The 15,620-nt window shown below is 35.8% G+C and overlaps 1 protein-coding gene across 2 annotated transcripts in view; it reads right to left on the bottom strand.

Annotated features, from left to right (window-relative positions):
• xpo4 (exportin 4) overlaps positions 1-15,620 on the bottom strand; it is a 112,765-nt gene that overhangs the window by 18,973 nt on the left and 78,172 nt on the right. For both annotated transcript variants that reach the window (XM_059028761.1, XM_034012204.3), the window contains 9 exons: positions 12,403-12,560; positions 9,645-9,819; positions 9,007-9,183; positions 8,296-8,438; positions 7,591-7,736; positions 6,620-6,797; positions 4,659-4,818; positions 4,087-4,256; positions 21-195 (listed from right to left, as the gene is read on the bottom strand). In XM_059028761.1, coding sequence (XP_058884744.1) covers positions 21-195; positions 4,087-4,256; positions 4,659-4,818; positions 6,620-6,797; positions 7,591-7,736; positions 8,296-8,438; positions 9,007-9,183; positions 9,645-9,819; positions 12,403-12,560 — 1,482 coding nt within the window. The remainder of the gene's footprint in view (positions 1-20; positions 196-4,086; positions 4,257-4,658; positions 4,819-6,619; positions 6,798-7,590; positions 7,737-8,295; positions 8,439-9,006; positions 9,184-9,644; positions 9,820-12,402; positions 12,561-15,620) is intronic.

The raw sequence follows: 15,620 nt of genomic DNA, 5'->3' as shown, positions 1-15,620 counted from the left end.
TATTAGGAAAGCATTCTTACTTCAGTCCAGTACTGCTGCTTAGTTTCTGAATCCATGTGTGCAAACCCCCCTAAAACCAGGGCCTTCATCAGGGTTCTCTGCACCGAGCTGGAAAGGGAGTGCAGCGGAGGCGTTCGATTGGCAAACTGCTTGGCCAAATTCCACCAGTTCTCACACTGGATTACTACATTAGCCCTTAAAGAAAAAGTAATTGGTTTATTTGTAAGATTTATATGCTAGCCGTTAGTGCAACAGAGCTAGAAAACCCTAATTCAGCTGCAATGCGGCAGGAGTCTTGCTTAAAATAGATTTTTTTTTTGTTTTTGTAAAAACTATCGACTCGTTTTGCTAAAAAATAAAAATGCCATATTTAACCGATAAAGCCCGAATTTTGCTAAGACTGAAATTGGTTAAAAATAAACACTGAAATGTTAAAAAACATAAAACACCAAAAACCTTATTATGTTTACCATCCTCAGACATGTAATGCATGGAACTGTCTCAAATATTTACCTCATCTTACATTGTGTTATTATACAGAAATGTCTTGAAAGGGGTACTTTTATATTAAATATGTACATAACATGGACATCATGACGTCCATGTTACATGCGCAACTTCACATCTATCATTGTATTATGAAGAACATTTCAGAAAATAGTACATAGTACATATTAAAACCAGCAATAAGCTTAATTTATATATTTTCAGTTATGTATTGTGACATCCAGAACAAGAAATTCTAAACCTGTACTGTCTTTAACACGCAGAAAAATATTAAAGTAATTTAAAAAATATTTACATTTAAAACTGTTTTGAACAAAATACAATCCTTTGTGGAGTGGAACTTATTATTTATCTGCTGCCTTTATCCAAGAATAGTAAATAAAAGCAAAATACAATCTCCCAGCTCAACAGAGACGTGCTCTGCTATTGCGTCTTGGTTACCCCCGCAACCCATCTATTTATTAATTATTGATTATTATGTATGTATTTTACTTCAGTCTCAAATAACTCTTAGGATATTTAAATACATAGACGATGGTATTTGTAATGTTGGATTTATACAACACACAGGGAATTAAGGTTTTGACTATTTAAATATGAACAGGAAAAGAAACAATAGGAAACAAGATTTAAATTGTATAAAAAGAGAGAAAGTAGCTTAAGCTGCTTCTTAACAAAATATATCTATACTGCACTGTTAACAGTAAAAAAATAAGAAAATAGTAAAAGAAAAAAACACCAGAGTTTAATAATGTAAATGTCTAATATGCATCAAATAAAAATGAAGAACCTTGTCCCAACGTTGCAAAAGACTCCAGTACCGATTGGTGTCAAAAGTATCTTTTCTTTCGTAATAATAAATCAAAAGCAATGTTTAACAATATATTAATTAAAAAAGACTTAAAAAATACTATTATTCAATTTCAAACATAACTGTTCTCCTTTTTTCTCCGTCTTTATTTTTGTGGACACTGCGTTACTAACCTACCGACAACAATGTTGGATACCAATGTGGAAGAATATGCCGAGTTAAGCAGATTCCCAGAGGTTACTGAGTTGAAGAGGGGAACGAAAATCTAAAGTCGCGCCACAGGTAGTTGTTACTATCTTTTTGAGCTGGTACAACTCTAAAAGGATACTTGCTATTTTACTGATGTAAAGAGTAAGCATGTCATTTTCTGTGTAAAAGAAATGACCATAACTTATTTTATTGTTGATTAAATCACTCCTGCAGCAAGCACACAATGCAGCATTTAGATTATTTCAATCATTCCCATTTCAAGGGTACAACAATTGCATACATACTGCGTTTATGTAAATGAAGAGTAGCATTTATCTATTTAAATTAACACAATTTTATTTTGACAGAATACCTCTTTTAAAGCTAAAGACTGTATTTCATAGCATTTCTAGTCATGCTCTGCTTATTTTTCATTTACATTTTTTCTTTTTCATTCATAAAACTGATGTACATTTGGGAAATTTTATTTAATACTGTAGACAAAAATGTAGACAAAGCTGCTATTCTGATTAGAGGTGACAAAATGGACTTGGAGGGTGTGACAGAGATCGAATGATTCTTGGTGTTAGATGTCGCTTCTGATCTGCGAGGGCGCTGTGTAAAGGGAACAGAGTACCCTGAACTGGATGGCCCGACATCATTCCCAGGGTTAGAAGGAAGACGGCGGAACTATGCTACACTAAATCATCGACCCTGAAGGGAAACAATGTGGCATCCACGGACTGGAAGAGCGGCTGCACTCGTTTACCAAGGGGTCATGGTATTTAAGGGGACGTAGTGATGTGATCTGTTCCTTTTGTAAACGGCTAATGACCAAAAAGAGAACCTGTATTGTGAACCATGAGCGTTTTGTTTGTCGTTATTTAAAATACTGTTGAATTGTTATTTAGATGGCTAACATGATCCGGAGCTGTCGCCAAAGGCCAATACTAAACCCGGATCAACATCACTGCACTTTGTTTCACTCAGGACTGTGTATTCACTATGAGCACTAGAGCACGCACTGTGGACTGGTGTTTGTGTTACATGTGGGTGAATTAACCCTTTGCGGTACATTTATTCAGCACCTGTCAGGCGTGTCAGGTCCAATTTATTTTCACACAAGCTGTTTATTTTACACACGCTGTTTAAAAGTAATTTTATTCACAGTAAAACAGGTCAATAAACCAAACTCCTCAATAATGCGATCCAAGTCATTATTTTATTACTATAACATCTCAAAAGGCTTGGCAAATGTCCGGAATATTCTTTGAGCGCTGATGCAGAAGCAGCTATCTTGTTTGTTTATGTCTGTAGTGAAGGGACTATGCATATTGTTCAGAGCCGCTTCTTTTTTTTTTTTTTTTTCCGGCTTCTCTCGGCCGTTGAAAGCTTTTCTCTTCTTTTTCCTGAGAAAAAATGACTAGAGACATGTGCTTGACATCTTTTTGATGATGTCAGACAGGGTCCGACATCAGACCAGAAAGGAAGAATTGTAAATGTCGGACCTGGTCTGACATAGGACAGCAAAGGGTTAAAACGGGACTTATTTCGGGGCCAACTCGCGGATTATAAATAAAGCAATACACGCCGCTGTATTGCTTACCACTGTTTGTTGTTTACTGCTGTTTGCCATCAGTCAGTGTTTCATGACCAATCCTCGTCTGAGTGATCTGCTTCTAATGGCAACTGAAAGCTAAAAGAAACTTTGATGTTCTGGTTGATATGTTTGCAAAAATGAAACCTAGACAATATCCGCTGCTTCACTGGGTTTATTCATGCAATGCCAGAGTTTTTTTTTTTTTTTTTTTTAAGTTTGTTGCAGAGTTTTATTATTATGAAGAGGGGGCCCCTAAATGCATTCTTTGCCTTTTGTAAAGCGACGAGTGATGACCCTGTTCTGAGCGTACAGATATTTACATTTAGCAAGCAAATTAGGATACATTTTTTTAAGTGTAATTGACACCATAGGTATAGTGCGAAACCTGAATTTAGATGATCTGTAACACCATATGCATATTTTAAAAGCATATTGTAGTTATTTTCAGTAAAATAACATTGAAAACGTATATAACAAAGGAGTTTACCAGTTACTTTTCATGACAATGCACTGTTTGTCAAGATTTTTATATATATCTAAAAAGTTAAAATAATGCAGTTAAGCTTTTTGTGTGTATATAACGTACCAAATATTTAAAAACATTTACCTCAATAAAATAACTTTTCATAATAAAAATAAACTTGAACAAATGTTACAGCTCCTATTGGTACCAAGTATTGGAGACTGACCCTTATATTACTGAATTTAGATTCTTGTTTATAGGATTAATATAAAAAAATACAGCAAGCAGCAATACGTTTTTAAAAGATGAAAATGAACTCCTGAACCAAATAATAATTCACATAAAAGTTGTATCAGAGAAAGACACAGGCAAAATGATAGAAACCTAAACCATTTAATTTTTTTTAATTTTAGTATTTCATGTTATTTTGAAACTGAAGGGCAAATGCATGATCACTGAAATTTTCCATGCTTAATTATTTTGTGGGTGGCATTGACACGCAGATCAAGTACTTACCTTTCCCTTCGTTCTACCAATGTAACCAGCAATTCCACGGTGTCATTTGCCAGGTCCGACTCTGAACTCCACACGGACAGATTATTAATGACCTTTTCAAGAATATATCCCACAATCCACTGGGCACCTTCAGTGTCTGCACCAAAGGCAGCACTAAATGGTATGCTTATCTAGAAAATAAAATGGATATTAAATCATTCATGCTTAGTTCCATAAAATCCTAAGTAAAAGTATGGAAAAAAGTGTATTTATAGGAAATATAGGAAACGGGGTAATTAAGATTGCTATAGATAGCCAGGTCAGATTCCTTTCCCCCCCCCCCATTGATACATCTGCTTATCTTTAAAACTGGTGCAATCGGATAACAATTTCTGGCTTTCTTTCAATATTTAGATTTAATGGTCTAAAACAGAAGCAGATTTAAAACACTGCCACCCTTTTTTTGCTTGTGTGATTTCATGGGTGATTTATTGCCTAAAATGGAACCTGCCCTGTATTACAGCCATTAGGTCATTAAAATAGGCCTTTTGGATCTTAATGGATATGTAGAAAACAAGAAAACATATTCTTACCTGGTCATATAACTTCTCATCTACTAACAGATATGTTTTGGACCATCTTTTCAAGAACCACACTATATCCTTTCCCATCTGCGGGCTCAGCAGGTCTGTCAAGTTTGCTCTTGTTGCCCGAGACTCCACTTCTGAAGTTCTCAAAACAGAAGACAGTAACCTTAATCAGAAACAATGAAGAAGACACAATCCATGAAACAAAATCTCAAACACTAGAATACAAAGAGGTGAGTTTGCAACTCTCAATATTCAGTCACAGAGGGATACAAGTGTGATGCAAACGTGCCTCACTGCAACACAGCTCCCAAAACCATTGATGGAAAAACTACAAATCAGAAGTTCTAATTATTTTTGGAGCTCAGCATATTACCTTACCCACAAATACAGCAATAAGACTATGTTAATTTTAGTGATCTAAATCGGCAACAGTATTTAGATCCACCAGCATTTAGATTAATTGAATAAACCCTATTGTGTCACTTCAACCTTGTATAGTGCGGGTGAGTCTGTAAACCGGTTTTGTGGTTTAGGTTCATTACAGCATTGGTAGCATTCCTGTTATGCTACATGGTTAATGCTATGTTTGTGTTGCTACAAACAAAGTAAAGGAAAAAGTCATTTGCATATGACCACCTTTTTATTCAAGGTCTTTTACAAAACAAGTCTCAGTGCTGCTCGGCCTTCTCACCTTGCACTTCAACATTCCATCCACTTCTACCTTGCTGTCAATCACCATCACCACAGCCCTTTTGCCTTTGCATTTTTCTACGGCAACGTCAACATTTTTTGACTGCAAACATGCTTCTAAACCAAGCTGTTATATTTTCAGCCTTAGCAAAGTGTCTGAGGAAGATCTTTTTGTCAGCTGATACTGTATTCTGAAAGGGGGTTTGAAGGAACAACACAGAATATGTCTCAATTAGCAGAGACACGGGACTGCAGTGGGACAGCCTATTTATTCTCAAAGTAGTTTTGTTTAAACATGTCATTTACAGTATTCAAACTTTTTCAGGTAAGTAAAGGAATCTCTTTCTTTTTTCAAACTCCATATGTGTAATAATCATTAGTAACAGCATTGAAAGCTGACTTGTGCAATGTCATGTGAACTGCAGATTTAAATCCAATAATCATACGTCTTAGCATTAAAATACTTTCATGGTTTTGCTGTAAGTAATTTATTTACCCTGTGCCAAAAATAAGTAACTCGTCACTGCTCTTAAATAACCTGTATAAATGTTTGTGTTTTAAACAATATGAATGATAATTTCCTAATTCTGTTTACTATCAACTGAACAAAGCACTTCATTTATTTATTTTGTACATTAGAATTTTTCTAACAAACAAACTGCAGCACCACATTGTTTTGAGCAAAGGGTATAGCATAATGATTGAATAATACATACTGTGGCAGTATAACATATATTATACAACTTTAGGGAGTTAAAGTTTCTGGTTTTTTTTTTTTTTTTTAAGTTTTTTTTTAATATAAACGTAAACGTTGTTGTAATAAATATAAAGCAGCCAAAGTTTAAATCATTCAGTGAAAGGAAGTGTAATTTCTGTGTGTTAATTTTGTAATTTACAGTAATAAATCTAAATTTTTAGTAAGCCTTCATTTTATGACTTGCATGAGCCCTGTATACTGTGATATTAAGGCTACCACAGTATTCTATTGACGGTCATCATACCGTGGAAATGTTATACCGGCCCATCCCTATTATACAGTACATCTTGGTCTACAGCTAAAAACTTTAGCACTGTTTTACAGCAAAATCTTTTCATAACAACATATTATAACAGGTTGCTGGTGTTGAGGTTTTTCTTGTAAAACATTTAAATACAGAAAGGAATTCCTCCACTCCCCCTCCCACCCCTCAAAAAAAAAAAAAAAAACAGAAACAAAAAGGCCATTCTTTCCCCTCCATTTCAGCACATAGTTTTGTTTTGAGTGCAGGACTTGCCTGATAGCTGAATCTGTCCTGTTACATCCTGGGATAGAAGATGCCTTCTCCCCAGGGGATCCCAGGACCTGAAGGGTTGTATTGATGTCAACTTCAGTCGAGTGCTTGATGGAATATTCCATTATCTCTGGAGGTATAAGAGGGGTCTCGCCCTGAGTCTCATCAGCCAAGAGGCAGCCTATGTAAACAGATCACAAAGCCTTTGTCAAAATGTTTGTTATTAAATTTATTTGGTATATTTTAGTATTTATAAATTCAGCACTATTGAGTGTTTAACCCCTTAAGCTACACAACGAATTGAGCGGTTTGTTCAAGCGGTTTCTTTTGAAAATACATTTGAGAGTGACTAAAGCATCATGAGGAAACTGACAATGTCCTGATCCAACCTGTCAGTACATTTTAAACACTGTTTTGTGCACCTCATTCGAAAAAAAATAAAATGTCCCTTGTACTTTAAAGGGTTAATAGTTATGCATTATACTTCAATTCAAAGGGCTGCCATAGCCTGTATTTGAATGTTTTCCTTTTTTACATTTCTAAACAAATACTAAATTAATACAAATTAATAGGAATGTACAGTGCTTTGTCTTCAGAGTGGCCTTCAATGCATAATGTATTAGTTCAGAGCACTGACAATATTACTCCTGGATCTACTTCAATCAGAATAATAATAACATGGATAATTGATCATCTACCCTGTAGCTTTCGTTAATTTTATTCAGTAATTTAATTCTATGAGTTTTAAAATTTTCTTCATTGGCCCCCATCCAGTTAGAACAGAGAAGTACAGTCCTACTTTATAAGCATTACAAATATGTTGACAAAAGATCACACAACCTATGCACTGTTTTAGTACCAAACATCTATGCACTGGCTTAGTACCAAACATCTTCAATATGTTTCTGAAGTCTCTTAGCATGAATGGACTGGAAAAACAGAGCCCTACTTGTATAGTAAAGGAAATGACTAACCTGTGACTAGAATAAGCCAGTGAATATCTTCATACAGGTCATCCAGCACTTTGTTATCTACTGAGCCAGATCCTGGAGAAGCCAGCAAGTGTTGCTGGTGCCGTTGCAACTGGCCGTGGAGCCTTGTTACTCTGTCCTCCAACAAACTGACAAGATAAAGTCTGTGTTACACCATCAATAAGAACAAACTGTATTGTGCAATTCATTCATTTAATTTGAAATGGAATTATAAGTCAAGTCCCCTTTGGAACCTATTAGCAGTAAATACACTTACACCTTCGCTGTAACATGGATTTCATAATGTCAATGACAAAGAATTTAAATCACAACAGAATATATAGAGAAACAGATTATATACGTCAATATCAGCTTTTTGTCTGTTATACTAAGTTTCGATGTATTCAGTGGCTACCAGCTGAGAGTATTTTCTCTTGCACTCTGTGTCCCTTTGCTCACAGGCCTGACACAGCATAGAGTGTGTGAGAAATATACTAAGAGGAAGCCTACGAACACTTACACCAGGATAGCCAAATTATGTTATGTGCATTAATACAGTACATCTAGGGGTACATTTTATATGCACACTTAGGAGAATAGCAATCTAAAAAACTAAATGGTATTTATATTTTGCAAGTCTGACAGAGGTTTTCTATGATTTGGGCACATCAATCCATCACAATGAAGCTACAAATAATTAACAGTTACCTTGTGAGGAGAGGTATGCAGTGGTCAACAGCTATCCTTCCCAACATGCCTATACTGGCCAACTGGTCTGAGAACAGCTCCCTGTCATCTTCCTGAAGCTCACTGATTTCTTCTTCTTCATGGGAGGCCACACCATTGGCAGTCTAAGATTAGAGGAAAGAAATGGTAACATTTGGCACTAATGATGGTGGAACTGGATTACTCTTTCACAAGCTCAGAAACACTCAATCATAGATAAGGTTACATTTATAAGAAACTTTACAAGAAAAAAAAGACCAGCATTTGGACTCGTACCTGCACCTGCATCAATGTACCTGAAATGTAAATGTACATTTAAGCTGAGATCTGTTGTTCATGGGTAACACAGATTTTTTTTTTGCTTGTAAATAAGCAGCTGGAAAATAAACTAATGAAATGCATATATTTTTATTTATTCATTTTTTAGAAAGACAGCCAGACTGGAAGTAGCAAACGCAGCATACTCTAAGCATTTGATAAACTGGGTAAATGTGAATTATTATTATTATTATTTATTTAGCAGTTGCCCTGGATAAGGGCATCTGCTAATTAATAAATAAATAAATAAATAAATAAATAAATAAATAAATAAAATAAATAAATAAATAAATAAATAATAATAATAATTACTCCCTTTAATGCACAAATTCATATCTTTTATAAACTCCAGGGTAAAAATGATAATAATCTCACCAAATTCCTTGTGCCTTCAGGCGCTGCAAGATGGCACTGAATGTAGGAATTGAAAACCTGCACAGCATGCTGGATAAAGAAGCCTTTGTGAAAATGCTTCTCATCTTGCACTAGCGTGAGCCAGGACTCCAGGAGTTTGTCATAGGCTTCCATGTATACCATATCATCCTTGTCAAGCTGCAGAGACACAACATCAAAATCAACCTGCTCAGAGATATAAAAGCCTGTAACTCTTATCTGCAAATAATATTGTTGTTTCCAAAAATGTAGGCCATTATAAGTAATTCCCAGTATACAGAATAACTGGTGGAGGTACTGTATAGTCTTGATTAGCATGTCATTATGTTGCATTACAATTGGATTTAACAATTCAAATTATAGATACAAAATGTAAGAGCAACATAGCTACTAGTGCAACTGTGCTTTAGTTACATCTACCATATTACTGTGTGATGCCGATACTCTTTGAACAAATAAATCAAATAGCAGCTGTGTCACGTACATCACAACAAGAACTAGAAACAGTAAGAGTAACAAAAAACAAGTATTATTTTTAATATGTATGTATCTACCAAAACACAGAACACTGTTCTCCAAATTGCTTCCCACCATCCCGTTTAAATGTTTTGGATAATTACCACTTCCTCTAAGGCAGCACTTCTTCCAAAGGAACAAGTGAGATGCGTGAGGCAGTTTACAAATGAATTGAAGAGCTCGCTGGGAATGGCAGTCAAGTTACTGCGAGGGAACATAGTTATTAAATTGCTGATAATGTTGGAAATCCCCACAGCTTCTGAATCCTCTATTTCAATCCTGGAAGAGATAAAAAGAACAGGGGCTATATTTAACATTCTTGTGAGTGCAAGTATTCCCTTCTAAACCGTGCGTACACACATTCCAACAGAAAGTATGTGATTTATTAACACAGACGTCTGCGTGAGAATGTCCTTAGACTCACGGACACTCTGGGTCACGTGCACGATCATTTCCTCGGGTTAGAATGATGCTACTGCAAGACAAGTTCAAACTCCTATTAAAATTGTAAAATAATAACGTTCTCATTAGGTTTATTTTCTTTTATAAATAATTCACACATGATAATACATTTGAAAATGGATAAATCTTGCAGTTCTGGAAGATTGCTTTCCAATGGCAGCTATGGAATTGTGTGAGATGTTGGGTTCTAGGTTGCACAGACCAACCAAGCGTACACATCCAATTCCTGCACATGTTCAAGTTCTGTCCACTACTATTGGCTTTGTAGCTACTGATAGCTTTCAATGGCAAGATTGATGAATCAGGATTTAATTCTGCATGCAACAATTCTAAACTTCAAGTCATTTATTTATGCACAAATGATAAATATAGGCCCAGTTGCCTAAAATGAGCTGACCTTGAGGATTTAAAAAACGCACATGAGCTTTAATACAGTGAAATAGCGACCTTATTTTTATTATAAACTGGATCAAGTTTGGGATGATAACTCAAAATTAGATTGAAACATGCAGGGCTGATTCGGGGCAGTGAAGATAGTTGGCTATCAGTTTTATGACAGATGAGAGTAGGGATGCTGCACAAAGCCATCACATGCTCAGAATCCTAACAAATAAACTATCAAACAAAAAAAACAAACATTGGGAGTATGTCAACACCAGGACAAGCATTACCCTTACACTACACAGATATATGGCTACAGGTAACGAGCGACAGTCAGCACTCGGATATACAGACACGTCAGTCACGCTTTACCGTCCTTGTATTAAGAATAATATTAATCCCCATGTAACAATTTATTTCATTATCCATCACAGCCCAGGTTTTTTTGTATATATTTTATTTATTCAGGCAATAATGATTATTGTGATAATTTACATCCGACAATCGATAATGCAACAGAAAATTGCATTATCATCCAACACTACTGTATGAGTATCGCAAGCAGCATCAATTCATGTACATGAACAAAGTGTATTTAAATTATAAAAACATGATTACTGTTCTATATAAAGTATTTTTAAACTACATGTTAATGTGTTATTCTATTTATATGGACCTGTATGTAGGATTTTCAATCAAATATAAAACTAGTAGCTATGGTGACCAGTAAATTATGCAAAGTAGTACTATTGAAGATTCACAGCTTTATTCTGTATTCTGTATTCTGAACCTTCGAAGGTCAAAATTTACCCTTTGTTACAGCCTTAGTAAAGGCGCTAAGAAAATGAAACGTTTCCTTCATGGGGCAAATGCAGTCCTTTGTTTAAAAGTAACATGCTTTAATATCTGTACATAGTGCTTGTTTAATTGTATACATTATGGCACAATTATACACTAGATTGTTTCTTTTTAGCTATTAAACAAATTTTGCTTTTGTTGAATAGCACAAAAAATGTGAGTTATTGTTTACATTCACATATAAGAAGTTTTCAGACTGATGTGTAAATGTTTACAACATCTGTTTCTTTAAATGCTTCACTCCATTTCTGATGACAAAATGAAATCTTAATTAGCATGAAATGACCACCTTGAAGTAGAAACACACAAGTGACAAATAACAGGTTTCTTGTTGACTTAAACACTTCCGACTGTTTTGGGAGGGGAAATGTCTTCACGGAAGGTGTGAAGGTCATCGGGTACTGTGGCGGAGTGTCCCGCCTCTTGGTTTATTATTTATTTATATTATGATTTGTATATGTTTATATGACGGCGAAAGCCGATGGTTATTTGTTATTTTGTGTATAGATTTTAAAAACCTTCTGAAGATGCGTGACTGATCAGCTACTGATTATTTAACTAGCTGACAGTCACGCATCCTTATTAAACTTGTGCAGACTATGGCCGAGGGGTAATAACTAATTAATAGTTAGTTAACCCCTCAGCCAGAATATAAAAGCCTGCAGCTATCTGTGCTCAGGGGAGAGTGTACAGAGGAGAGTACGGGAGAGCGAGCAAAGTGGGAGAGAGATTTAAAACCTAAAACAACTGCTAAGCGTGATGGTTTTACCCCAGCACGATACTTAGTTTATTTCTATTTGTTTGGCCAACGTGCCCTTTTGTTTGTAGTGTGTTGTTTGTTTAAATCGTTTGTTTGTTTATTATTTAATAAAACACTGAGCGTCGTAGCGCTGCAGTTTCACCACCACCATTCATTGTTTTGGTTTCTGATCCTGGTCTGTGACGTCACCACCCACATGCCACTCAACAACTCGGTCACAGGTACGCACTACAGTTCAGTGCTATGCACGTGCACATGGAGCCAAAGGCAGTCTGTGCTCAATTGTAAACGGGAGCCCGAATGATAAGAATCTTTTAATCTGATTGACTCTTAGCAAGCTGAGGTCAAACACCGTAAACACACGATTTAAACACTTAAAAGTAACAAATATTAAAACATACCCATTTATCATGCCGAGTAATCCTTCTACCAAGCGGGCTAAATAGTTAACCTGAGCACTCTCATCTGGGAATACAGGCCCATGCATGGATGCTAACTGTGCCAGACACTGCAAGGAATCCTGTGCCATGTCTGAGTCTTCCCGGATCTTACGATGCACCTGAAATTAATAAGAGCAGACATCACTTGCAAGAAAAGAAACATAAAATCAATAGAGTAACAGAACCATTTGCCGTCAATTCAGCTGTGCATCACCACTACACTTACAACTCCAAAATACCGTTAACATTATTTTTGGTTCTCCGTTTCAGGTTCTGGTTTGGTGTTGTATGGATAATATATTTTAACAGAAAAAACACACACACACACACACACACACACACACACACACACAATATAGTATCCCATACAATAACCAGTACTCGTATATAAAAACGCTTGCAATGCAGGTTGTTATATTCGTAGCTCCACATCTCAAAAGTAAAGCAATCCTCTGTCAGAGCAGACCTTGTTGTGTAGAGAACTCTAGATGCAACGCATTGCAAAACAAAAACAAACAGATGCCAGACTTTCTAAAAACAGCAAGGATGACAGCGATGTGTATTATGCTAACTATGGCGGCATTTACATGCACAAGTCATGAGAGTTTTCCTCACAACGTGTTTGCAGTACTTTTCAGGAAATGCGTTGCTATGAAGTTCTGATTTAGGGGAAAAAAACCAAAACAAAACAAACAAGCAAACAACGGTGGTACCAATGCAGATTACTCAACTGATAGTCATTTAGGGGTGGGGATATTTAAATGTCCGTGTTTGCTTGCCAAGTAGCAAAAGAACACCTCTGAATATCGTGAGGAGAGCTTCATGCGTTGCCATGAAGATAAAAACATTTAACAAGAGAAATTAATTCATGTGTTGTCGCGCACATTCTGAATTACGCTGCGCTAGCTAATTGTTTGTCTGGTTACCTTTCCAACACACACACAATTATATAAAATATAATTTCTACTAAGTTTCTACTACTTAGAATTTATATTTGTGTGTGTGTGTGTGTGTGGAACATCTAAAAGTTACATTTCATTAATACTAGAACTGCCTTTTACAATACATGTTTTTTATTTTGAATATAACCTACAATATTCAATTTTTTAATTTATACAAGCCTGTTGTTATCTCTACTGGACCTAGCAGCCATCAATTCCTTTGTTTTGTACATGAAATGCACCGGGGAAAATATCAGTAGGAGAGATTTCATCTTGAAGCTAGCCACAGCGCTTCAGCAGAAACATTTCGATCAGAAAACTGCAAAGCTGCAGGCTGCAGCAGCTCAACCTGGATTCTGTGCTGCACGCAAGAGAAATCATATGTTACTTTCGTTTTAGATTAAAAACTACTTTTGTTTTTACAGTTTTGTATGTACATAAACCTGTTTACACACTAGTTTCTTTTGAAATGTTTATTTTATTATAGTTTTTCATTTTTTGAAGTAGTGCTTTATATGTGGTAAGTTAGAAAATAAACCCTTTTATGTTTAATTGTTCATTTAAATATGGCGTTTCGGCTATGCAGATGTTTGATAGTTAGATATCCGATAGTTTGTCTTTCATTTTAATATTGATGATGTTTAAAATGTAACCGTCATAATGACTGTCGTCGGCAGTTGTAGGTATGAGTATAACCGTGGCGGTTCTAGTGTTAAAGTAGTTGGGGGGTGTCTATGTTTTGTACAGCCTTTCTGCTTGGGATTAAGTGAGATTAAGTCAGAAGAACAGGATTTTGACTGCTGAAATCTCGTGAGCCACAGCACGATTCCTGTTCAAGTTTACATGGGTTTTTACAGCTATTTTTATCGTGAGAAAGTGATTGACCCTGCCCTTAAAGTCACGCTGCCAAAAGGACGTCCTTTTGCTGTTTCTTGATGTATTCTCGTGACATCGTCACACAGTCATGACTGTAGGGTCGATTTTCATGTACATGTAAACCCGACCTATGTCTATCAGCTTTGCTAAGTTAGGTTAACTCAAAATACAGGAAACTGAATGCCGATTTGCAAAGTAATTATTTTTAGAAAGAAAACAAAAAAATAAATAGGATCTAGTACAACTAGGAATTACTTTTATACAAACTGATCATTTTTCCATTTACTGGCTTTCCTGTCAGTGTTTATTCAGACAGTGGACAACTGGTAAACTTTGACAACTGTGATACTCTGCTTTGCTTTGTATTTAAGCAGCTGAACTAGGTGTTGATCTAGTTGACTTGTGTGACCCCCATGTATCAGATGGGACTGCCCAGAGGGAAACACACAACTAAACAGATATGGGGATTAAGTTTCATCAAACAGCCTAAAGACTACATTAAAAAAAGTGAGGGAATAATATCAAAATGGGACATTTCAGAATTTTGATCAATGTGTTACCAGTCACCATGGCAGGAACCCATGTTTTGGGGTCAAATTAAGAACAAATGTCCCACCTTTCTTTTGTGTGCCCCTGAACCTGTGATGCAGCTTGCTCACTAAAATCTGCTATTAAGTTAAAAAGATGTCAAGTACACAAACATTTTGGCTAGTGCCTTCATTTTAAACTCCAAGCTAATTACATTTTTTGCTGTAGTTTTTGTACTGTATTAACTGACTGGTATGGTAGGAAATTCAGTTCCGAAGAATATTTTTTTATCCTTTGCACTGAACTACTAAAGAAGATTGTTGTGAATTTAAAAACGTAAATGTGTTTGGGTGGTCTTGAAGAAAGTAAGAAACAACGATTTGATTAATATTGTATAGTGCTGCATTATGAGTTCTGAAACACTTGCTGCATGTTACCAAAAAAACATACCCTAGGAATACAATAGTGTTACGGCTTTACCATACCTATACCTATAATATGCCAATTATAAAAACATCTATATCTTTAGACTAACTATATAAAAGCAACTTCCAGGTTCCAATAAAAAGCTTAGATGCTGTTAATTTGGTACATAATCCTACTGTCTGTGTCTAATCCTAATGTTGGTTTACAGAGGCCTCTGAACTTTGCAACTCGTGTCTAAGGGTTGGTTTTCAGTCTCGTGGACAGAGTCAGTTGAGTGGAACAGCTGCTGGCTTTGCACAGACAGCTGCTTCGATCTTCTATCTGGCTTCTATTTCTCTAGGAAGTTATTCACATCGAAGATAAAACTTTTACTTGATGTAGGTACACTTTGGACCACAAATGTCTTAG

The sequence above is a fragment of the Acipenser ruthenus genome, chromosome 8 (assembly GCF_902713425.1).
Source record: "Acipenser ruthenus chromosome 8, fAciRut3.2 maternal haplotype, whole genome shotgun sequence".
NCBI lineage: Eukaryota > Metazoa > Chordata > Actinopteri > Acipenseriformes > Acipenseridae > Acipenser > Acipenser ruthenus.
This window is presented reverse-complemented; position numbering and strand designations above follow the sequence as displayed.